The sequence below is a fragment of the Carassius carassius genome, chromosome 50 (assembly GCF_963082965.1).
Source record: "Carassius carassius chromosome 50, fCarCar2.1, whole genome shotgun sequence".
Lineage (NCBI taxonomy): Eukaryota > Metazoa > Chordata > Actinopteri > Cypriniformes > Cyprinidae > Carassius > Carassius carassius.
In genome coordinates this window covers 4,608,925-4,633,215 of record NC_081804.1, presented here as the reverse complement: position 1 = coordinate 4,633,215, position 24,291 = coordinate 4,608,925, and the positions used below count along the sequence as shown (strand labels likewise).

At 38.1% G+C, this 24,291-nt stretch overlaps 1 protein-coding gene across 3 annotated transcripts in view; it reads left to right on the top strand.

Moving 5' to 3' along the window:
• The window catches only part of LOC132133192 (furin-like), a 108,976-nt gene that overhangs the window by 54,934 nt on the left and 29,751 nt on the right, over nucleotides 1–24,291 (top strand). For all 3 annotated transcript variants that reach the window (XM_059545950.1, XM_059545949.1, XM_059545948.1), the window contains exons 4-10: nucleotides 1,346–1,441; nucleotides 3,731–3,859; nucleotides 4,943–5,019; nucleotides 17,109–17,197; nucleotides 18,108–18,280; nucleotides 21,005–21,217; nucleotides 23,985–24,085. In XM_059545950.1, coding sequence (XP_059401933.1) covers nucleotides 1,346–1,441; nucleotides 3,731–3,859; nucleotides 4,943–5,019; nucleotides 17,109–17,197; nucleotides 18,108–18,280; nucleotides 21,005–21,217; nucleotides 23,985–24,085 — 878 coding nt within the window. The remainder of the gene's footprint in view (nucleotides 1–1,345; nucleotides 1,442–3,730; nucleotides 3,860–4,942; nucleotides 5,020–17,108; nucleotides 17,198–18,107; nucleotides 18,281–21,004; nucleotides 21,218–23,984; nucleotides 24,086–24,291) is intronic.

Here is a 24,291-nt window from a genome sequence, read left to right as displayed (position 1 = left end):
GCTATGCCGATAAGTTATCTGAGAGCAGCACAGGCACCTGAGTGACTGCATATTTGGGCCGCTGGCTGCAGGCTTCCATAGATCTCTTACTGACAAGCCTCTTATCTTCACTCTGAAGCTTCAGATGCTAGTTAAAACTCTGTGCACACTTCAGAAATCCAACTACACGGCTAATACTGATGCCCCTCCCAGACCCCAACTGCCCACCAGGCATCAGCAGAAGAGGCCGGATGACTCCTAATACTGATCCATAACAGCGGAGAATGAGAGAGGGGAAGATACAAGCTGGATTGCCTCTCCCTTGTGTGCTCGCCTCTATTTATGGAAGGCTAACAGCATCAGGGTTCCGCTCTGGGCCCATTTTTGTTGTGGTGGGTCAGGCATTCTTGTTGCCAGGGTTCATCTTGGCACAAGCCTCATGCACACAAGCATCTCCTGCTCTGCATTCCAAGGTCAGCACGGTTTTATGCTAATGAAGCATATTTCTGAAGGCTGCTGCTTGTAAGCAAATTCCCTCCAAGGACGGGAATTTATACGAAATTGAAAGCATCATTCAATGAAACTGAATTGAAATGAGTTTTTTTTTTTTTTTTTTTTTACTTTGCATGCATGTAAACCTGTTTAAGGTGACTAATAAAACAATATTAGCAACCTTAAAAATGGCATAATAGGGGCACTTTAATCAGTTGGCTCTCTGGTCATCCCCTTGTAAAGAGAAAAATGAATCCTGAACATGAGGCAGAGGCCCTGTGGACCTTTAAGCTCATTTAAAACAATTGTTTTGCAGAGAGCACTTCATACGTCCATAAGTCTCTCTGGTCCCTGATTAGATTTCAGCCTCTGCTGCTAATACATCAGATGCGAATGTTAATGTCTATGCGCTGTAATTTAGCCTTGTCCATCTCATCACACAAAACACTGCCCAGAGGACATTTTATTTTATTGCTCAGAGGTTGATCTTTGACAGATCAATAGACTTAATGCAGCTAAAGCACTTTTGCATGTAAGTGTTTTGTCTCAGATGTTTCAACTAAAATTCCCTTAGACATGAAAATAGCAACAAATGAGTCAGTCGAATCAACATACAGTAAAAGTGCATCAAAGTGCTCCGATCATTTGGAAGATCTTTTTCTTTCATGCACACATAGACATACCTAATGAAATGCTATAAAACACAGAAGAACGAAAAGAAATGTGGGTATTTTTAGAGAGAGGACAAGCTGTGCAGAAGAAACGTTCATCCCTAGTTAGAGGTGAAAATAGAGATGAGTGTGATTTACAAGAATGTAGGTGTGTAATATTTGAGATATTGCCTCTATAATCTGTGTGTGTGTGTTATTTTCAGGTGATTTGGGCAGAGCAGCAGATTGCCAAGCGAAGACACAAGAGAGACATTCATATTGAACCCACAGATCCAAAATTCTCCCAGCAGTGGTACCTGGTATGTGAAAAGCTGCTGTATATACAGTATTTATATTGTGGTTGTACATTGAGCTTTTGAATGCAACATGACTAAAGTGCTACTGCAGTAGAAAGGAGTCGGCCCTTGATCTGTGAGCTTTAACACTTTCTCTGAATCTTTGCTGCTCTAAATCCCCCACATCTGTTTAAATATATATATATATATATATAAACAGTATTCTGTATGCTTATTGTCTCAAAACGACATGACGTCAAAATAGATCCTTTTTTACGTGGTTATTAAATGTCTCCTCTTTTTCTGTGGATGTACATCCATGCAAGTTATTCTAAAGACAGAAATGTTTTTTTCTGAATTTTTCATCACTATTTAAAAACTTTCTCAGGGTGGATCTGATTGGCAAGAACAACCAAGAAGTTCAAAAGAGGACCTTCTCAGCTTCCTCTAGTTTCTAGTGTAACACGCATCATTAAAGTGAACTGAATGTTGTCTCTGAGGTGATTCTGTGCATTTAAGTACGGTACAATTAGAAAAAAAAAATTCTAGCCACATAAAGTACTGTGATGAACACAAAGAAAGAATACATGCTGAGAATGTGAAGGTGACTTATGAACTAGAATTGAAATATATATATATTTATATATATATATATATATATATATATATACTTTTTGGGTGAACAGCGTGAGTATAATCCTGCAAGATTGTTTGTTTGGGAAAATAAAATTTTATTCATTAAATCACAAAAGAGGTCATTTATGATTAAATGTATGCATGAAAGTTTACATTTTCTATAATACAAAATAGGCTGTAAGTCAGATTTGTGACCACACTAGAAATATTAGATAACTTTATTATACATAACTGTTCAAAAGTCAGTTAGATTTTTTTGAAAGATATGAATGTCTCTCCAGCAAGGATGCAATAAATTGATCAAAATTTACTTGCCCAATAAAGACATTACATATTACAATGTTTTCTGAAGGCTTATGTGACACTGGAGACTAATTGATCAAATAAATGCAGCTTTGGTGAACCTAAAACACTTATTTTAAAAGCAAAATCTTACCAACTCCAAATATTTGAATGGTAGTATAGATAAGACAATATTTGTCAAATAAACATACATCAGATTTTTTAGGGAATCCAAAATAATCCTATATATTGTTTTAGTAGCAATTAAAAAAAAAAAATTTCATATATTTTTCATATATATTTTTAAAACTTCCACAAAATAATAACGATGTGTGGGTGTATGCATGAATACTCGCTCACATCGGTGTGTCTTCAAGTGTTTGTTTGCGTAACTGCTTTTAAAGCTCTATTCTGTATTCAGAGCCATAGTCCAAAACATATTAATGCATGAACCAAACGACCAAAGAGCATCCTAGGCCACCCATCACAAAACAAATGCAAGATCTGGCATTCTCCATTAGCATACTAAACTGTTAAAGTTTCGGCTTCTTCACAACCTCTTTTGAACCACATCTGTAAGTGTTACTGTCAAACATTACCCGAGACGCAAGCGCTTTGTACTTTTATACTAGAAAATGGAGATTGTATCATTGTTGACAAGGGAATGAATGCTTTTTAAGTTGTTTACTCTGAAGAAGCAACAGAACCATGAGCAATTTGATTCTGTCTGCTTATTTTTATACTTTTTGTCAGGGGGAGAAAAGGTTGTGAAGGGGGCAATTATCTGAAGATGTGCCAATTGAAGTTTTTCAATGGGTTTCTGCACCCAATTTCCACCATTTACGTTTAATGTTCATCTTTCAACACTGAAGGAAACATTCCGCTGTGCCGTTTTAACAGATGGCATTGAGCATAAAGCAAAGTGTGAGGAAAAGAAATAGAGCAAGAGAAGGAGATAGGACAAGAACTTTGCTGGGGAAAAAGCTGTCGGGTTAAAAGAAATGAGTTTCCACACCTTGTTGGGAACTGGGCTGTCATCTGGGAGGAGAAAGTCTGTGACTGTGTGAGCAGTCATCTTTCATTAACATTAGCTCCTGCAGCTAGGCCTTTCTCAGTGGCAAGGGTAAAAAAAAAAATCAGTGTGTGTAAAGTCCTGCAGGTGGGCTTTCCCCTACTGGGAGGTCTTGGTCAAAGACTCTGTTAACTCTCCCTTTCCAGAATGGCTCGGAGGGCTCATGTTCTGCAGTGCCACACAGAAGCTTTACAGAGGCCAACCTTTGCCTTTGCTGAAGAGAAATAAAAAACCTGAAGAATAATTTCTTGTTTTGTCTGCCTCAGAGGTGAACTTGCATCATGTAACATCTGACTAAAGGTTAAAAATCTCTTTTCTTGCAGTACAATCCCAGTCATGGAGACCTGAATGTGAAGGAGGCCTGGGCTCAGGGCTTCACAGGAAGTGGAGTGGTCGTGACCATTCTAGATGACGGCATTGAGAAAGATCACCCTGATCTAGCCAGAAACTATGTGAGCCACCCTTTTTTACAAAACGGAACAGAAAACATTTTGAAGATGTCGATATACTTTATTAATATATATCAAAAGTTTGTGGTTAGATATTTTTATTCAGCAGAGATGCATCAAATGCTGTTCTTGTGGACTTTCTATTCATCAAAGATCCTAAAAAATAAATGATCACGATCTTCACAAGAATATGAAGCAGCACAATTGATTTCAGCATTGATAGCAAGAAAGGATTCTTGAGCACCAAATCAGCATATTAGACTGATTTCTGAATGATTACGTGACACTGAAGACTGGAGTAATGATGCGGAAATTCTGCTTTGTATCACAGGAATAAATTAGATTTTAAAATATATGAAAATAGAAAATGGTTAATTTACATTTTGAGAATATTTCAAAATATAATTTTTTTTTTACTGTATTTTGTTAAAATAAATGCAACCTAAGAGGCTACAACATTAAATAATCCTCAACTCTTTATCCGTAAAGCAACGTCTTTTCATATAATTTAAAGCATTGCTGCTACAGCCATCAAAACACCACTTGTTCAAAAGAATTTGTCTTTGATGATAAATTTATGTCATAACGAGCGAGCGTTATATATTAGAAAGGGCTGTGCAGTCAGTGCTATTTTTAATAATTCTTTTTTTTTCACACAGGCAGATGGACATCTTTGGCCATTGCATCACATTAAAAACATTCTGTTTCATGCGCTCTGTCTGAATACATATTATACGAGCAGCCCATAAGAAACCATTTGATCAGTGTTTGTTGGACATGACCATAAATCAGTCTAATTATACAGGGCTTCATTAACATTGATGAGTCATTCAGATGGCCCACTTAATAGTTTTACTGATATGTAATTTCACAGTTCACTCCTTAAAACATATCAGTGCAGTGGACATGACCCTGACTTAGCCTAATTATATTCTAACTACAGTACTTGATTATTAAAAGATGTATATTTGCATATGTCTAATTTGAATATTCACATTTATCTCATGTGCCTACAAATGCCATCTAGGTAGGTGTTCATCCAAGCAATGCAAGAAGAAATTGGTTTATTTTATGTTTTATTTTAAGGATCCCGACGCCAGTTATGATGTGAATGACAGAGATCCAGACCCTCAGCCCAGATACACACAGCTAAACGACAACAGGTACAGATTTCTCTCTCTTTCTCTCCTGTCTTTTTCTTTGCCATTTCAGTCATTGCGTCCACAGCAGGGTTGCCAAATCTGTCAGATTGCAACAAAGATGCCATATTGCAGAAGCTCTTTGGTTGTAAATGTTTTAGAGGTTCTTTCAGGTAATGAGAGCCAGAATCTGTCTTGTGTAAGCATGCGTGCTGCTAACTCTGGCTGTGTTTGAAAGCCTAGCGAGCCACCTCCCTAGATTGCATTTTGGCTGCGTTGGATCAAGGTATGCAGCTCGCTAAGTGTTGCATCTGCTTCTCTCCTCTTTGCTTCACTGATTTAAGCTGTAATGTATAGCATGTAACTGCAGCGCTTAGTGTATTGTTGGGGATATAAAGTGGTTTGGAGCCACGTTGTATGGTGGGTTTAATGCAGTCAGCGAAGCACCTGCCGTTCAGAGATGTGCACCAACGGTGGTTAAATACTCATGAAAAATGCATTTTAGAGAAAATCTCATAACTGAACTATGTTCAGTTTCTCCATAGGGAGCACTTCCTTTGACTTTCACTTCTGTCTGTTTTTCTTTTTTTATCTCTCTGTCTATCAAGTAGCAGCAATCAGTCGCCTGCTGCAGCACAATTGAAATTAAAGAACCAGTGATCTCTCTCTCGTCTTTCGCTCTCCACGGCACTTTCCATTTTTCCCATCATGTTTGAAGAGTATTTTGAGCACTATCTAGAGATGGACAATTTGCAATATATCTGTCCTCTGTCTTATTTTCCTCTCTCTCTGTAAATCAGCTTAGATTTAATTTAGTGCACTGAAGACATTTGGATGTTTACTCTTCCTTTTTGATAGACTCGTGGTTATTAAGCAACACTTGATCAGCCGTAATGGAGGGTAGACCTATCCCGCCTCTTTATCCCCCAGACCGTTTCTTCATCCCTCCTCTCTGAAATCTCCAAGCAGCCCATCGCTCTGCCATCAGGGGTATTTGCTTCAAATCTCTTGCACTCTGGGCTTCCAGTGCAGCTTACAATGTTGCAGAAGCAAATCTTCTTTAATGAATCTGTTAACACTGCCACAGTCGTGTTGGAGCACCTCACTCAGCTACTAACACACAGTCTTCACTCCTGTTAATACCCTCAGCAGCTACTTAAAGTGTGACAGTCGCTTTGTGGCAACAGTGGAGCTGTAACAAGCATTCGTTACTGTCTCAGTGTCCAGACACACACATATCATGATCAATCAGACGAGGAAAGTTGGGAGAATCCATCCCCACACCTCAGCAACCTGGTGCACAGGAAGTGCAGCACATCTTCAATGCTTTGGCTGTCAAGATCATTATCCAGAACTGAATCGGTTTGAGTCTATGAAATGAGAAGCAATATGCATGACTGTGTCAATAGCTGAAACGTTGAGGTGGTCTCAGAGGGATTTATTCCATACGGATGAAAAGCACATTATGGATTCTCAACAAAATTATATGTTGTAAGGAGGAACCGAAAAATGGCCTTCTCTTATGAAAGGCGGCTTGTTTTTACTTGTGTGAGTCCTCTGTAAAACCCGATCATAAGATGAATTGGAGCTATTGAGCGAAGCACACGGCAGAGTCATCCAGCGCTCACTGTGATTAAATGGTAGATAGTGCCTGTGTTACCAGGTTACTGTTCATGCATCTTTTGAAGACAAAAACACAATTATCAACACAGGCATTGGTGTCCACACTAAAGAGTAATTGTTGGCTTCATGGCTTTTATGCACAGATGGCTACCAGTGCTTTTAGAAGCAGAGGCTTTTCATTGTTTTGTCAGGATGATTGAGGGGAAGTACAGCATTTAGACCAATTATTTTATATTTATTTATTTTTTCCCCCGGAAAAAAAAAGCTTTCCGTCTAGCTCTGTATTTTTCTCTGCAGTCTCTTTATAAAGGAACTTTGCACATTTTCAGTCACCATCAGACTTGTATGAACACTCATGATACTTTTGTTGTCCTTAATGATTGTCCTAAAATTATATGAATAAAATGATTTAATATTCTTTCATCATTAACACATTCAGCTCATTTTTAAATAGGGATGCAAAAAACAAAATCGGCTCATATTTATTACTGTATCAGTTTATATTGGATGTATACAAGTCAGTAAGATTTATTTTTTAATGTTGAAAGAACCTGAATTTATTTGTATGATATTGTGAAATATTATTACAAGTTTAAATAACTTTTCTATTTTCATATTTTAAATGCAATTGAATGTATTGCTGTGAATGCAATTTTCAGCATCATTGCTCCAAGCTTCACCATCACATGATCCTTCCAAAAAAACAGTACCATGCTGATTTGGTGCTCAAGATACATTTCTTATTCTTATCAATGTTTAAAACAGTTGTGCTGCTTAATATGTCTGTGGAAACTATGAGGATTCTTCAAAAGAAAGTTCAAAAGAACATAATTTGTTTATAGAAATATATTTTTAAAAATCTTTTGTAACATTATAAATGCATTTTAATCAATTTCATGCATCCTTATTTATGAATAAGGTGCAAAATAAAAGGCAAGGCAAGCCAAGTTTATATAGCACATTTCATACACAATGTTAATTCAAAGTGCTAGTAAAATAATCTTAAACAATAATCACAATAATAAAACGAGTAATTTAAAATAATTTCAAAATTGATTTAAAATGAATTTAAAACTGTAAAATAGAAAATGATTATACATAAAATACAGTGCAATCAGTTTGGACATAGCACAGTGCTCATATGCACTGGTGTGATATGCTCAGATTTTCTGGTTCTAGACACAATCCTTGCAGCAGCGTTCTGGATGAGCTGCAGCTGTCTAATGGTCTTTTTAGGAAGGCCGGTGAAAAGACCATTACAATAGTCCACCCTGCTGATGAGAAAGGCATGAACAAGTTTCTCCAAGTCTTGGCTGGAAACAAAACATCTAATTCTTGCAATGTTTTTTAAATGATAGTATGCTGATTTAGTTACTGCTTTGATATGACTACTGAAACTAAGGTCTGTCTCCAGAATCACACCAAGATTCTTGACTTGATTTTTAGTTGTTTGATCCCTAGAGTCAAGGTATGCATTCACCTTGAGAACTTCATCTTTGTTTCAAATGCAATGACTAATGATCTAAAAAGTAAAACTAATAATTTAACAACACTGTTAGCTCAAATGGTTTTCATATTATATTGTTGAGTGCCTAAACTCATATGTAGCATTGATTTGGTTATAATAGTTCTTTTATAGTTTTCTAACACTTTATGGACATAATCTCATACATGTAGAGATGTATTAGCCATTGATGCCTTCTCCTCCAATGTTGCTCGCTTTACAACATTTTGTGATTGATTGTGTTTCACCATGAGTGATATTTCACTAGTTAATAATAATAATAATAATAATTCATTACATTTATATAGTGCTTTTCTAGGCACTCAAAGCACTTACATAGTCAGGGGGCATCTCCTCATCCACCACCAGTGTCATACCTCTTAATACCACAGCTTAAACCGAGGTCATACCTCTACTCTTTTCGAAAGACATCCTGGGATTTTTAATGATCACAGAGAGTCAGGACCTTGATTTAACATCTTATCCGAAGGACGGTGCTTGTTGACAGTATAGTGTCCCCATCACTACACCGGGGCACTAGGACCCACACAGACCACAGGGTTAGCACCCCCTGCTGGCCTCACTAGCACCTCTTCCAGCAGCAACCTAGTTTTCTCAGGAGGTCTCCCATCCAGGTACTGACCAGGCTCAGTGGGAAACCAGTCTTGGGCTCCAGGGTGATATGGCTGCCAGCTTCTAGTTGAGCTTCTATGTTAATTAAATTTCCCATACAAACAATGCCAACTAATTTTTTTTAGTCCCGTCTGGGGTAGATATGTAAATAAAGAATGCCTTTTCCATTATTTACTTATAAACTCAGCTAGAGAGAGTGTGTGTGTGTGTGTGTGTGTGTGTGTGTGTGTGTGTGTGTGTGTGTGTATATGTTTTTCTATCTATTTCTATCACTATCTGTTTTTCTAGTGGGGATTAAACCTGAATACATCTCTACTCATAGGGACTTGTGCCACCGTGGGGACCTAAATTGAGGTCCCCATGGGAAAACAAGCATACAGAATACGTTTTTTTTTTTTTTTTTTTTTTTGTAAAAATGCAGAAAGTTTTCTGTGAGGAGTAGGTTTAGGTGTTAGGTTGCTGTAGGGCCATAGAATAAGGTGTTAAACATATAATCCGTAGAGTATTCAAAGACAAAGACAAATGAGACATATTCGGAACACAAATTAAGATATTTTTGATGAAATCCAAGAGCTTTCTGACCCTCCATAGACACTAACGGAACTGAAATGTTTTATGTTTGTTTTGCCCAGAAAGGTAAGGACATCTATAAAATAGTTCATGTGACATCAGTGGTTCTACCGTAATGTTATAAAGCCATGAGAATAGTTTTGTGCGCAAAGAAAACAAAAATAATGACTTTATTCAACAATTTATTCAACAATTCTCCTCTTTTGTGTCAGTCGATGTGCATTAACGAGAGTATCAGAGCATACTTTGTTACTTTGGATAAAAGCGTCTGCTAAATAACTAAATGTAAATGTAAATTCTTGAGATTATGCATGTGATGATGCTGCTGATGCAGGAGCCGGCCCTCTGACTTGAAACACATATGAGCTGTGCCTTGTTTCCAAGCAGAGGAATGCACACGCATGCGTCATGGTACTCTTGAATGCAACACACAAGAAAAAAATTAAGTCATTACTCGTTATTGTAAAAGTATTTTTTAGCTTCATAACGGTTGAACCACTGATGTCACATGGACTATTTTATCGACTACCTTTCTTGGCCATAAAAAAAAAAGTTTCAGTTCTGTTGTAATTTGTGTTCTGAAGAAGAATGAAGGTTTTACGGGCTTGGAACGATATGACGGTGAACTAGCTATCGCTTTAACCCCCTGAGGTTGCATTTTGTGGCATTTTTCCTGATATCGCCGAAAATAACTTAAATTATTCTGTCAAAAAACTAACTTAACCAGCTAGACTTGCTTTATCAACCAGCTCAGCTTCAGCTCTAGAGGAAACACATATGAGAATCTTTTTCTCAGGAGAAAAAACTGAAAAGGCAGAAGATGCATCTCCATCTGCTCTTCATTTCTATCTTGGAGAAACTATTGAGATCTCGTATTTAATAGATCTCATTTTCTTTCCTACGGGAAATCGGCAGGTGCTCAGAATAATACGTTGATCCGAAGACAGCTGCCGTTCTTTGATACGTTCTCAGAACATGGCACTAAGAGACTATTTCAATACTGAGAGAGAGAGAAGGAAGCAAACACAGCGACGAAGGGAGACAGTTTCCTGAATTGAAGGGCATCATAAGATTTTTTGGTTGCACTTTATTTTACAGTACGTGTACTAACATGTACTTTTAGTGTACTTACAGTGTATTTATCTAAGAAAGTTCTGGTAATACAAGGTAACTACATGGGGTAGGGTTAGGTTTAGGGGTAGGTTCAGGGTTAGTACCTAGTTATTACATAGTTATTGCAATTACTATAATAAGTACATAGTATGTACATGAGGAACAGGACTGTAAAATAAAGTGCTACCGATTTTTTTGTGTTCATTTCTTTCACACGTCCTTCATATTCTCTTTGTTACTTCAAAAAGATGGCTAATATTCACAAAATGCTGCTTACATTTCTTTGAACCAACTCCACACAGGCAGTGCAAGAAAGCTGAAAGCTCTGTGTCATTTCAGCAAGCGTCATGCTTATGTTAATACTCATCCAGCTGCTGAAGAGGGTGGAGGAGGATGGAGGATACTTTGTTTTTGTAGGCACAATTGTATAAACCTGCTTTAATCAGATCCCCCATAACCCATTTCATCCAGCACTCCACATCTCCAGGATTTGAGGCTTTTACACTATTGTTCAGTAGGTCTAGTTCATTTGGAATGAACTCTCTGCCAATGACAGTTGAACAGTAAAGTGCATATTCAAATTCAAATAGAACTGGTAGAAATGGTTTGGCGTAGAGATAGAGCTGAAATGACATAAATGGTCTCTCTCTCCATCTCGCTCTGTCTCACTTTGTGCTGTACTGTAGTTGTGAAAAGTGATTGATGTGCTTGCTGTTGTGGGGTTAGTGTGAAAAATATGGACGTACTTGTTCTTTTAAACTTTTATTTGACTTTTTTTTTTTTATTTGCCATTCAAACCAGTGGTTCCAAATGAACGCATGTTTAATTGAACTGAATTGGAATTTTTTTTTTATTTAACATTTACATTTATTTTTAAATAATAACATTTTTAATTGTTCATGCTTATTTTCCCTATTTTTACATTTAGATTACTTTTTCTATCATCTAAAACTTATTCTTTAATAACAATAAAAAACAACCTGTTGACCATCTATTAATTCCTTAGCAACAAGAACCTTAGCATTGTGGCACTGACTTTTGAATAGGCAAGCATCAGTAAATGTTTCTATAAAGCTTGAAATGTATATGTATATGCACTGTTTTGCTTGTTTGTTGTCATGACTGTGGTGTTTAAATTCCTTATCTTTTGGAATTGGGTGGAAGTCAGCTTGGAGACTCTGCATTCTTTTGTACATCAATATGTGCAAAATATCCAGGTCTCGTTAGCTTTATTAAATCAATAAACAAGACCTTAAAAGTCCTCCTCTCCTTTCTCTTTCTTTAATTCTAATAACACCTGTGATGGGTGGATTGTGTAAAGTGGATGTCAGCCAGAGGTCTAAATAACACGGTTAGGCACGAAGCCTCTGCCTCTCCACTCAACCCTTCGCCTCACGTGACCCAGACCTGTCAGCCTGTCGGGCCTCTGGAATCTCATCAGAGATGCTGGAAATCTGCCCTAGCATCCGCCGCTCTGCGCCAGCCAGGCAATTGAAGCTAGAGACTTAACCATTGCATGGACTTCAGGCTAGAAGTGGCGCTTTTGAGTTCTGGAATGTGCTTCTGTAGTGGCATTAAAGAGCTGGCAGAGGTTCTGCTGCCACTTCCGTAACCCTCTCATTTCTCATGCCATTATCTGAGATACTGTCTCTTTATTACTTGCTAACTCTCTACCTCCTCCATATCCCTTTCTTATTCAGGACATATGGGTTACCGAAACCCTGCCTGAAGGCTGAGTTTAGCTGGCTGGAAAATGCACTAATTCTTTTAGAGTGCTTTCTAATCCAAGTCTATTGAAGAGAGGAATAGAGATGCACTGCTCTAGGACACATGGACAGATTCCATCAGCATACTGTACACAGACTCATCACAAGTTTTCAAGGGCACCCTATGCCTCTGAGCGGGGGATTGTAAATGCATGATTCAGGGAACTGAAAGGAACATAAAACAAGCTGATAGAGGGCTAAAAACAAGGAGGCAGAAAGAATTAGAGCATGTCTCCAATCCTGATTTCAGTGTGGTGGTTTTGTTTCTGGCAGGGATGGAAAAAGAATCTCAACTTCCATTCAAGTTCATTTTCACTCTCTTCTCTGTCATGAAGGTGGGAGGTAGATGAACCCAAATGCAGACAGAATGCTCTCACAAGGATTTATTGGAGACAAAACAGAAAACAAAACCCACGAGGGGGCAAAACAAGGGCTAGACAGACGAAGGATGACTAAACTAGACTAACACTGCACTAACTAGACTATGACTAAAACAGGATCAAACAACTACTTAGACAAGACTTGACAATATATGACAACAGGTAGCAACAGTTGACAATCTTAAACAACGTTTGACAATGAACCGACAAAGGGACAGAGAAACACACGAGGTTATAAAGGGAGGCTACTAATGAACACAACAGGTGGAACAGGTGAATCAATGATGACAAAACTAGGGTAACAAGGGGGGCGGGGTAAGGAAACGAGACAACACAAGCACATGGCCCAAAAACACGGCCTGTCATGATCCTGCCTCAAGACTAGAGAAAAATCAGTACATGAAGGCAGAATCATGACATTCTCTGCCTCTCCCTGGTGGGCCTCAGACAGATCATTGCGATCTCTGTGGGAAAGGTTGAGATTGTTGGTAATTTTGCACCTAAATTGATGTGGGACAGGGAGGAGAGATGATAAAAAAAGTGATCCTGTCCACCATGTTGATTTTCCTTCTAAAAGGTAAGCAGCTGCATCCACAAACACTTCCTTCCTGCTTTTGTCCATATAATATAACACCAGTGGGGTTCAAAACAAAATTGGATTGACAATTTTTTGATGAACTTTACCTTTAAGAAACTGTCAAAAAGAGGTGAACCAGCAGATGGAGGCTTACAGCAGATATTCTCCAGTTCCTTTCACATCGCTCCCTTGAGCAGGGTACTTCACAGATTTCCCACACAGTGTGAAAATGTTCACTTTTAATTAGCTATTTCCAAGGATTCTTTCTCTAGGAAATCGCTTCTATAGGTTTGAACAGAGATCTTAAAGGGATAGTTGACCCAGAAATGAATATTCTGTCATCAATTACTCACCCTCATGTCATAAGACACAATTAAAGGGATCATGAACATTAACGAGAGTTTTACAAAATTATGGTTGAACCACTGATGCCACATGGACATTTTTAACGATGTCCTTACCACGTTTCTGGGCCATAAAATGCTTCAGTTCTGTTGCTGTCTACTGAGGGTGAGAAAGTTCTTGGATTTCATAAAAAATATGTTAATTTGTGTTCTGAAGACAAACGAAGGTCTTGCAGATTTGGAACAACGTGAGGGTGAGTAATTATTTTCATTTTTGGGTGAACTATCCTTTAATGAATATAGGCCATTTGTGGCATGGGTATGACGCTGATGTGTAGCCAATTAATTAACACTTTGCCACCGCCATCTTTCTAAACATTTATGGTTGAACCATCATTTATGTAAAGGCGCACAAGGATGCTTGTTATTGCATCACGTGTTCGCATTCTTTTCCCCAACTACACATTATGTGAGCACGTCAGCGCTCTTGTGACTCATGGCACTTAAATACTGAGACCACAGTTATCTGAATCAGTGTTTTTGCACCTCGCTGAGCTGTGAAAGGTAAATTAGCTGAACAGCATCTCAGTTGGAAAAGCTTTCTCTGTGGTAGGGAACTCTACTGATGGAGAATAAGGTTTCGGGTTTATAAAACCACAGATTTGATCTGGTCACGAGGTGCCGAATGAGTAAAATCTGATTGTCAAACATAATGTGGACTCAGCTATGAAACAAAGCCCAAGATTGAGTCACTATCCATTACCTTTGCCAATAAATGAATGGATGTGTGTTCCCCACGTCATTTAAAGAACAAACTCTAACTTTTTACGAATTGACAGGCTCAGCCTGTGCTGTCCACACTCAGGAGTAAATTATAGTTTGATTGCTTTTATGCTTGAATAGCTGCCAGAGAAGCGACCTTGGTGTTTTTCCTGACTTTAGAAGGAAAGCTTTTTTCCTTTTTTGTCAGGAAGGAATGTTTGTGTTTGGATTGAAAGGTTGTGTTATGGTCCTATGACTTCTTTTGAAAGTCACTGTGTAAAATAACTGCCCCTACCCTTGAGTGGGCCACAGCTTCGTAATGATACCCATTAAGCCCTTGAGTTAAGGACACGGCCACTGATCAGTCTTTTTGACTGCATGTGGGTGTCTTTGAAAGTTGTGGATGGGAATATGCAAATCAAAGCAATATCACAGCATCAGACCTCTTACATGGTGAATTTCAAGCAAGAGTTTGTACATTACACAACCTCATTAGATTATACAGCCACTCATTTTTGAATCCCTTCCAGCTGATCTTAAGGAAGGTTTGTGCAACCAATGGGGTTGAGTTTAGCCTGCTGTCTAATTCTTTGTAGTCTAATTTATTGTAGTTCAGAAAATTTCAATACTACGGAGCCCTTAAGGGGACATAGTGATGGAAAAAAATATGAAGAGGGAGGAAAATGTTCAATGTGTTTGTGGTGTTTCGCAAAATGCTGTGTTCCCTCAAGTGTTGAGTTCGCCTGAGAAACTTTGTGCTCACTTGCAAAACCTTTTGTGAGCAAGCACTACATTTCTTGGGGGAATGCAAAGCATTTATGAGAGAACGCAAAAGTATTGAAAAAGAAATGTTCCTCCCATCTAAACTTTTTTAATCTCCATGTCTCTCCATGTCGCACTTTTTGAAAAAAATCCACATAATCTGGAATTTTGTGAGGGCAAAACCATTTCCCCAGGCAGATTTCGCATCAGGTTCAGATGGTCATGCGAATTCACCACTTTGACCATCAGAACACAGCTTGGTTTGAAATTTGACTTACAACAGACAATGGACCTTTTTTTTCAGATAAAATTTAGTTGGAATTAGGCTAGTGTAACTCACATTAGCAGTTATAATCAGCACAGAAGATACCAAACTCTCTAGTTTACCTTGCTACCACCTGACTAGACATCCAGAGCCATGGAGTAGCATCTTATAAATGGTGTGCATAAAATCACTTTTTACCATAAGCAAATTCCCTCATGCAATATATTACAGCTGCAAACAACCTTCAAAACGAGACGATATAACAACTGTATTGTTTATTCATGAGGTGTTCCCAGCTATCAACCATTCGACATAATAACTGTCACCTCACCTAAGACAAAATGCAGAAAATAATGCTTTATTACAAACAAAGGCTTTACAACCTCAACACGAAAGGAATTTGTTGCAATTCGGAACTATTGCCCTTCATATGATCACACACAAATGTGTCATTAGACTAGCTGAATGATGTTAATCATGAGGTATAAAAAAATCAAACCACCTGCTAGGCAGGTTAACTAGCTAACGTGCTTGTTAGCATAAAATATTTTTGATCAAATTCACAGCTTGAGAGAAATAGATCCTTTTCTCCTCTATGTGATAAAGGACTTCCTCCTGAAAGTATGTACTGTAATTCCTCTTGCCCTGGAGAATAAATGCAGTTACAGTGCGTTTTGAATTACTAGTACACAACAGGTTTTGTGTGTTTTGTGTTCAGGTCGTGTATTTACTCAGTAATCAGAAACAAATCTTAACGACCTGCATAATGGCCTGTCAAGAGCCCCTGCTTTTAGTGTCTGTGGACACCTTCCTCCTCAGCACTTATTGATTTGATGAAATACAATACATCTTGAGCCTTAACCAGAAGCTATTGTTGCCCACCTGAGCTTTACACATGTAACAAGATCACCAATTTTTGAACTCGCTCCATGTGTTTGGATTTGTGAGTATAAGACAGATTTGATTTGAAACCTCTGATTTGAACATGCAGATGTTTGAAAGATTCATCTTAGTAAATCAGCTCTTTTGAACTCTTTGATTAACTTAATGGTTTCAACTTAATTTGTTTGTATCATCAAAAATCTGTCTAGATATATACATACATGCCTTGTTTTCATAAATAAATACTAATAATTATTAACCTCTACTAATTTAAGTGATAAAATATAATTATATGGCCTGAAGCATATTCATTAATGTAATTTTCCTGTTGTGTTGTGTCATGTTCATGTGTGCCCAGTAATCTTTTTGTGTGTGTTTTTGTGTAAAACGGCAGATGTAATGAAGGCTCTGGTGAAGCAAGGCCACCGCCTCAACACATCTGCAGTCTCATGGGCTCTCTGGTCCTTTTCTTTGGTCCCTATCGTCCCATTCTCCGCTTTGTCTCAGCGAAACAATTAGCTCCAATAGGACACAGATGAATGGAGAGAATAGCTCTAGCAGTGCACAAACAAAATCCAGAGCCAGCCGCAATTTATTTAGACAGTGAAGTTCATCCCCCATCATGGCACAGAGCAGCTAAGATGTGTGCAGTACTGTAGGAACCATCAGTGACAGCCATAATAAGCTATTTATTTATTTATTATATTTATTTATTTATCGCATGCAAGAACTAATTAGAATTTAATTAAAGTATAAAGATAATGTGTCTGTATTTGGGTGCATCTAGAGCTCTGTTGTGATGACAGCACCCATAGAATTTGTCTGTACAAACATGGACTGAATTTGAAGTGAAATCAGCTGAATGTGAACTGGATGTAAATTGGGCAAAGCCACACTGTTCACCAGTACAAACTCTCTCTTTTTCTCTCTAGACATGGGACACGTTGTGCCGGGGAGGTGGCGGCAGCAGCAAACAATGGCGTCTGTGGAGTGGGTGTGGCCTACAATGCCAACATCGGAGGTGAGTGAAGAATCCGATTGATAGGCGGTTAAAAATTAGCATATGGTAATGGGATCAATCAAATAGGTCACGCATTAAAACTATCCAAGCATTGTCTCATTTCCTGCCCTTTGTGCATTTAATGGCTGATGTCGTCATGCTCCTGCGGACTAATCTAAAGCGCTTTATCTTTCAATTATAAAACACATCCATTAAGGTGAATATCTCAGAAATATCTTGGCTATTCCAGTCACATTGAGCACATTTAGGGCCAGACATCGCTGCAGGCATACACAAATTCCACATCTCTTATTTGAATAGTCTTTGTAGGAAAATGTTTCTCCGTCTAGATGAGGGTGAATAAGGCAGTGGGCATTGCCTGAGCCTGCATGTGATTTCTGTGATTCACATAAGTGGACTTTGAACGATTAATTGCCGCTTTGAACGATTATGTAATTGTGGCATCCATAATTGTAATCGCAATTAGAAACTATATTAATTGTGCAGCCCTAATTTAATTTACACAGTGAAGAACATGCAGTGTTGTTATATATACACGATTACTTTATACAATGTATGTATCTATTGTAATTAGTTTCTTCTTCTTATTTAATCGCTGACTGTTTACTTGTCTTCAGTGAGCTTGAGTTTTTTTGTGATATTGACACTAGTGACAAGAATGATTAAATTTCTAATGGTATCAAAAATTATGATGTCATAAAAACCTTATTTAAAACAAAAATAACTATACTGTGATATGTATCGTTACTATGACGTGATATAAGATTTTGGTCAAACCGAATTGTTTTTCCATTCTCCCTTCCAAATGTCCATCAGGCTTACAGAAAGTACATTTTCACAAAACTGATTTTCCCTGTCTCTCTGGTATCTTCATTAATGCTCTTCCTATCCACCTCTGTTCTTCATGCAGGTGTGCGGATGTTGGATGGAGAGGTAACAGATGTTGTGGAGGCTCAGTCTCTGAGCTTGAACTCCCAACACATCCACATTTACAGCGCCAGCTGGGGCCCAGAGGATGATGGGAAGACAGTGGATGGCCCTGCCAAACTGGCCAAAGAAGCTTTCCTGCAGGGGGTTACTGAGGTCAGTATAGATTTAACCACTGGAGGTCCCCAGGTCACAGCATTGCATCTCTGCAACTGGAAGTTCTTACATTATCGGTGGGTTGCATAACTGACCATAGCTTTTGAAAATTGGATTACAAATGAGAGATATTGCCTGTAACGTTAAGATTTCATTTTATTTTGATAAAAAATCAGTTTCCTTCCTGCTCATATCAAATGCAGAAGTACATAATACTCAAAACTTTTCACAAATTTTTCAAATCACTAGGCATGCCTACAAATCACTCATGTGTCTCCTCAAGTCAGTGTAAGTGTTAGTGTGAATGCTCACGTCAGGTCATCCGAGCAGATTTTAGATCAGCTAAATGTGTCACAGCTGCCGTCGACTCCCATCAGCACCTCTGCTAGAGGAACCGGGCTGGACAGGGTGAGCAGTAGAAGATGTCATCGCCTGTTGAAACGCATTTACTGAGAGGGAATTGAGAAGGATGTGTGCTTTGACAAAACACAGGATTACAGAGAATACTGTATTCAGGGAGATTACTGTGATCCTGGCAGGAGATGAGCATTTGTTTTCTGTTTTCGTTTTTGATATGTTAAATCTTTCTTGTGTGGCACACATACGCTTATCCCTTGTGATTTTATACCTTGACAGAGTTTCAGCATACACGCATCGCACTATGAATATGAAAATCAGTTTGTTTATATCAAAGATTCAAAAATTAGATGGCCTTGTTGCTTTCGCTTCATTTTGCATTTTGCAGTCTTTTTCCCTTTTTTACTTTTCCAAAGCAAATATTACTATAAATTTTGCAGCTACACTACTGTTTAAAAGTTTGGGATCGGTAGGATTTTTTAAATGTTTTATGTTAGACTTTTAATCTCACCAATGCTGAACATATTTAATCAAAAATCCGGAAATAAAATAGTAATATTGTGGTATATGTAATTGATAGAAAATAAGTAATAAACAATAATACATTTATATTTATAATAAATAACTGATTTTCTGTTTTATTTTCAAATATAATTTATTCCTGTGATGGTGAAGCTGAATTTTCCAGTCATTTTCATCATTCCTCCAGTCTTCAGTGTCACATGACTTTTCAGAAATCATTGATATGCTGATTTAATGCTCAAGAAACATTTATTATTATGATTGCAACAATTCAAATATAAATCTTTTCTAACATTCTAAATGTCTTTACTGTCAGCTTTGATCAGCTTAATGTGTCTTTGCTGAAAAAAAGTATTAATTTATGTTTAAAACCCTTAAGAACCTTTAACTTGAGCGGTAGTGTACGGTTATGGATATAAACAATCCTCTAAACTTGAGTGGGTAAGTCATCATGCACCATTTGTACTACAGACATGAATCATGCTTTAAATCATGTGGCTTACTGACGAGAGGCTATTACTGAGTGGGATTACTTTTCTAAGCAATCAGACTTGCGATTCTTGCCTGGGGGAATGATAATACAAGTGAAAAAACACAACTGAAAGAAGAGTCAGTCTTGTCTACACGCATCTTGTTTGTTCATTTCAATACTCTTTTTATTCCACATTCTTTTATAAACCTTCTGCCATCAAATATTTTAAACCATATGCTCACAACTTCTCCTCAGATATAATGTCACAGCAACAATTCTACAAAATGTGTCTCTTTTCACCCCCATGAGTGTGTTGATGCATTCCAATAGCCATCTAGAAATCTTGGGTTATCTTTGGAATAATATAGTAAAACAGCATGAATGGAATTACATTCAAACCACCTGCTTTCACCTCACGCTGCAGAAATGCTGTTAATTTCAGCGGGATCTAAAACTGATTTCTCCCTCTAGTAATTTACTCAAATTATGCATCGCGTAAACATCTACCTCAGCTGTGCGACTCTCGCTTTTTGTCTCTTTGCACTTTATCCCTTTAGTTCTTTAGCCACATTGTTATCATTCCTAGAATTGTGCCTCTAAATACTAAACCAGATTGTGGCATTTCAAACAAACAAACAAATCGTTTATGACCACAATAATCCCGAGTCAGTCAGCTGTGAATATTACCCCTATGGAGAGCAGAAGATAGAACAGAAACTTTAATCAAATTCTGCCTACTTGCTTGACTGCAGCGAGAGAGGAGGCTAATATATGAGAAAAGAAACGTGGCGCTTTGCCAGCTGTCCAGCCAGTATTGCTAAAGGATTAAATACAGCAGATTTCAGAGGTCACAGTATTAGTTTGAAATTAATCACGACAGCCATAATTGGCTTGTTCAGTTGGATTTTTGTGGGCTATTGTAATGGAGATGAGGCCTGTGCGCACAGAAATTAATGGACACTACACAGATGTTTGATTCATAAATACATTTGTCTCACACAGCCAGATGTTTGATTTGCATAAAGACTATCAGCAGCTAATTCTGGCGAAGAATCGTCCACTTGTATTGTTTTAAGATTTGATTCCACAAGCCCTCACAAATCCCGTGATTAGTTCTACCTCAGAATGTTTGTTTCAGCCCAGCAACCTGTAAATATCAAATTGTTTCCAGGAGGACTAAAACCTTTGCATAAAAGTCTAAAAAGTCCAGCCAATAAGTTTGGAATGGGCAATTTTTAATTAGTACTTGCCAATTATGTAAACAGACTGTAGGATTAGACTATAACTACATTAGACAACTGGTGTCTACGTTTATTGACATTATCGTTCAAATGTTTGGTTGTTTTTGACCAGGTTGTATGCATCTGTTCTAGGGTCGAGGTGGACTGGGCTCTATCTTCGTGTGGGCATCGGGTAACGGAGGGCGAGAGCGGGACAGCTGCAACTGTGACGGATACACCAACAGTATCTACACGCTCTCCATCAGCAGCACCACACAGTATGGCAATGTGCCGTGGTACAGTGAGGCCTGTTCCTCCACCCTTGCCACCACCTATAGCAGCGGAAACCTCAACGAGAAACAGATTGTACGTTCATATGAGCAAACACACCTCCACATCTGTTTAGTATAGTCACAAATGTTAGTCATATAATAATCTCATGCAGAGGCATTTTTGTAAGTATTTTCTTAAAGGAACACACTGAATCTTCACATAAAATATATTATTTTTGTTGTCTAAATGTCCTAAGATTACATTTTAATATTTATAAATTAATTATCTTTTTGTGTTGCGCATTAACGTTAAGCAGAGTTTCAGTTTAAATATATTATTTATATATTCAAATATATTTTTTAAGTATACGTTTAAAAGAAATGAATACTTTTATTCAACACGGAATTCTATTCATTAAAGAATCTGAAAAACTGTATCCCAGAAGGATCATGTGACACTGACGACTGGAGTAATGGTTGCTAAAATTCAGTTTTGCCATCACAGGAATAAATTACCTATTGAAATAGAAAGTCATTATTTTAAATTGCAATCAAATTTCACAATATCAAAATTTTTACTGTGTTTTACTGTTTTCAAATAAATGCAGCCTTGGAGAACATTGTAAAATCTCACAGACCCCACATTTTTGAACAGTGGTGTGTGTATAACTAAATATATGCACAGTATATTCTCTGAAAACAGATTTTGATTTTCAAGTAAAATTATCTGGTTTTAAAGATGTTTGGATATTTTTACTGTAAAACAAGACAAAACACTGAGTAGAAAAAGGTTTATTTTTTTCAGTTATCTATGCAACTGCTTACACAAGCCTTCAGATGTGTCTATTATCAGAAACACACACTCTTCTACAACCATGTCTCATTAAAGGCACCAGAAATAGAATGACCAGTATTGCAGCATTTACACGTTAACAGCACACAGACATCATGCCCCCACACAAAACTCTGCCATTCTCAGTTGCAAGTAGAACTGTAAATGTCAGAGCAAACAGCCCATGTGTGTCAAATTTTCTGCATGGTTTAAATGGCCACATCACGACTGTACATGGGAAAAATGAGTGATGGAGTGCCACCCCATTCAGCATGCTGTGAAGATGAAGTGTCAGGCGGTCAAATGATTTCCACATCTGTCCCTGTGATTTCCTGTGGGCTATATGAAAAGAGCTTTCTGAAAGTCATGCCCTAAGGAGGCAAAAAAATCAGTTTAGAGCAGCGCCTGAAAACTTACCAATCACAGGTGCTGTTTGTTGCATGCCATACACATCTGCTTCTCTTCCCCGGCGTTTTCTCCGACAGTAGAAATGAGAAAAAAGGTGTTTGAGAAAGCTAAAGCATAGAAATTAGACCAAGTGAAAGAGAGCAAAAGACATAGAGGCAGCAATTTTTGAATACCAAACATGCTGCATTGCAGATTCTTTGGATCTTATTTGCATTTTTTTAGTTACATACAGTACCTTCATTTTATCAGCATAATGAGAGTGCATGAGCAGGCCTTTTAATTAGGGCAAGCTAATTAGGCCAAAAGATGCATATAAAAAGAAGATGCCCTTCACAAGTTCTAAAAGTCATTCCATTGGATCATCTCGATGAGCATCTGGGCTGTTAGTTTGCACTGCGGCTGTGTTTCTAACAGAATTCAGAAGTCATTGTTTTAGAAAAATCTGTCATTTATGAAAGAATTTCCTACTAATTTTTTTCCTGTATAGTTAAAGAGAATTAGGACTGGGGCTGTGAAGCACCATAAAAGTGGCCCATACAGCTTATGTAATATTCCGGTCTTATGAAGTCATATGATAGCACCAAAAATTGTGTTGTCTGTCTTAAATCTCATTGATGCTTTCATGATTTATAAATGTTTTGTTCACTGGAATTGGAATGATACTGTAGTTGATTCAACAGTCTAATCCAGAGAAACTAACTCAAAACATGATATGTCTTAGATATTTAAATGTAGAACATTTTAAAATAATTGCAGTATTCCCAACATTCCTTCATTTTATATAGCTAGCAAACATGTCTGTCTATCTAGATATTCAAACTTATAACTTGTGAGTCTTTTTGAATTTGGTTCACTCAAATTCACACTCACATTGAGGGGAAAATATGATTTCTTGTGCTGTGGGTAGTTATGTGAACTATGAATCTCTGATGTGCTCATTCCTGTGCAAGTGGTTTCAGACTCGCCAGGCAAATCTATCTTAGCCTGCTCATTGAAGCTCATCCGAGATGTTTCAGAACAGCTTTAGAGTGTTTGTTTGCTTGATGTCAAGTCTGTCCCAGTATGCGTGACTGCGATAGCTCCCCCTCTCCCTCTTCTGAGACCTCCTGTTCCATTAGGATGACAAAGGCAATAACAGATTCAATTTAAAAATGGACGTAATCTCGCCGACAGCAGTGGGGTGGGAATTTGAGTATGTATGTGTCTGTGTGTGTTTAAATCAGACTGAAAGGACAGAGACAAATAAAGCAAAAGAGAAAGAGTGTGTGTGTGGGTGTCTGGCAGGCACTCACCTGTGTACGCTCTAATGGTTCTGTAGCCTCAGGCTAGACGTCCTCTCATCCTGACCGTTGTCAATCATGCAGGCATGTTAAAACACCAAACCCCCATGTGTAGGGTGCCTGCTTATTAAGTCTCCCAAGCTGTCACACATCTCATCACAGAAGCTGCAGTGAATGAGGTTTTTCTTCCCTCTCGGACTCATATATTTGTCAGGCAACTGGACAGGCGCCTCTGGCTGACAGACGCCCTCACATCTTATATATAGCTACAACCAGTGTCCTTCCAATAGCTGACCAGTAACATATCTGACCTTTCCACACATGTGTTTTCATCTGTGCAGGTGACAACGGACCTGAGGAAGAAGTGTACAGACTCACACACAGGCACGTCTGCCTCGGCTCCGCTGGCCGCTGGAATCATCGCTCTCGCTCTGGAGGCCAAGTGAGTGATGACAACACTGACACCTGTCTCTACAGACAGACAAACACACACACACACTCCTGTCCATCATTTCCCCTCATCGGTTAGACTTCATTATCCCTCGTGCATCATCTTCAGCCCTCTGACACAGTCTGACATCGCCTTGACATTGCTCATCCAAAAAAATGAAGGAGAGATTGAGAGAGACGGGTGATGACTGCTCGTTC